At 43.5% G+C, this 841-nt stretch overlaps 1 protein-coding gene across 1 annotated transcript in view; it reads right to left on the bottom strand.

The window, feature by feature from the left end:
• Nucleotides 1-625: 625 nt before the first annotated feature.
• LOC119588951 overlaps nucleotides 626-841 on the bottom strand; it is a 17,201-nt gene continuing 16,985 nt past the window's right edge. The window contains exon 8 of the mRNA XM_037937560.1: nucleotides 626-814. Coding sequence (XP_037793488.1) covers nucleotides 699-814 — 116 coding nt within the window. The 3' untranslated portion in view covers nucleotides 626-698. The remainder of the gene's footprint in view (nucleotides 815-841) is intronic.

The following is an 841-nucleotide window of genomic DNA, read 5'->3' as shown; positions in this document are numbered from 1 at the left end:
TCTTACTATTAAACCTACCACTACTTTCTTGAATTATATTATCTTTTATAATTACATTATGAAATATCGTAACAATATGTGCTTTGCCGTGTCCATTGTTTTAGTGTTAGATATTTAAAATTATTAAAATTATTTGCAAATAGCATAGCCATAAAAACTGTAGTAACTTTTGTGATTTTCTTGTCTTATTGATTTTGGAGTAATATAATTACATAGTATACATACAATTATGACTATAATCATAGTTACCTTAAACGATTGCAATCACAAATACTGTATTCGCAATCATAATCATAAATTGCAGTTAACTAAATAACCGCATTCAAATTTCATTATCGACAAATTAACCACTATTATAATCTCAAATGAGCATCATCCAAAAACTGGCGAAATTAGTGTCCAAAATACTACCGAGTTGAAGGCAGATCTTTAGTATCTATAACAGCAAAGTAGATGCCTCAGATCACACCCGCTCACTCCCTGTGCTCGAACCCCACTCCCTGTTCTCGACCCCCACTCTCTGTTCTCGACCCCACTCCCTGTTCTCGAACCCCACTCTCTGTTCTCGACCCCCACTCCCTGTTCTCGACCCCCACTCCCTGTTCTCGAACCCCACTCCCTGTCCTCGAGTTCCACTCCCTGTCCTCGACCCCCTCCCCTTGTCCTCGACCCCCACTCCCTGTCCTGTGAAACGAAGGTTATCGAGCCACAACGGGGAGGAGAGCCACGCTAAGAGCCAGCAGGCAAACGACCTTGGTGGCAGTTGTGGTCTCGGCGGCGTCTGTGACCCCAGGTTCCGGGTCTGGGCCTCCGTCTGCAAAGAGCGCATGCGGGGATGACT

The sequence above is a fragment of the Penaeus monodon genome, chromosome 24 (assembly GCF_015228065.2).
Source record: "Penaeus monodon isolate SGIC_2016 chromosome 24, NSTDA_Pmon_1, whole genome shotgun sequence".
Taxonomy (NCBI): Eukaryota; Metazoa; Arthropoda; class Malacostraca; order Decapoda; family Penaeidae; genus Penaeus; species Penaeus monodon.
This window is presented reverse-complemented; position numbering and strand designations above follow the sequence as displayed.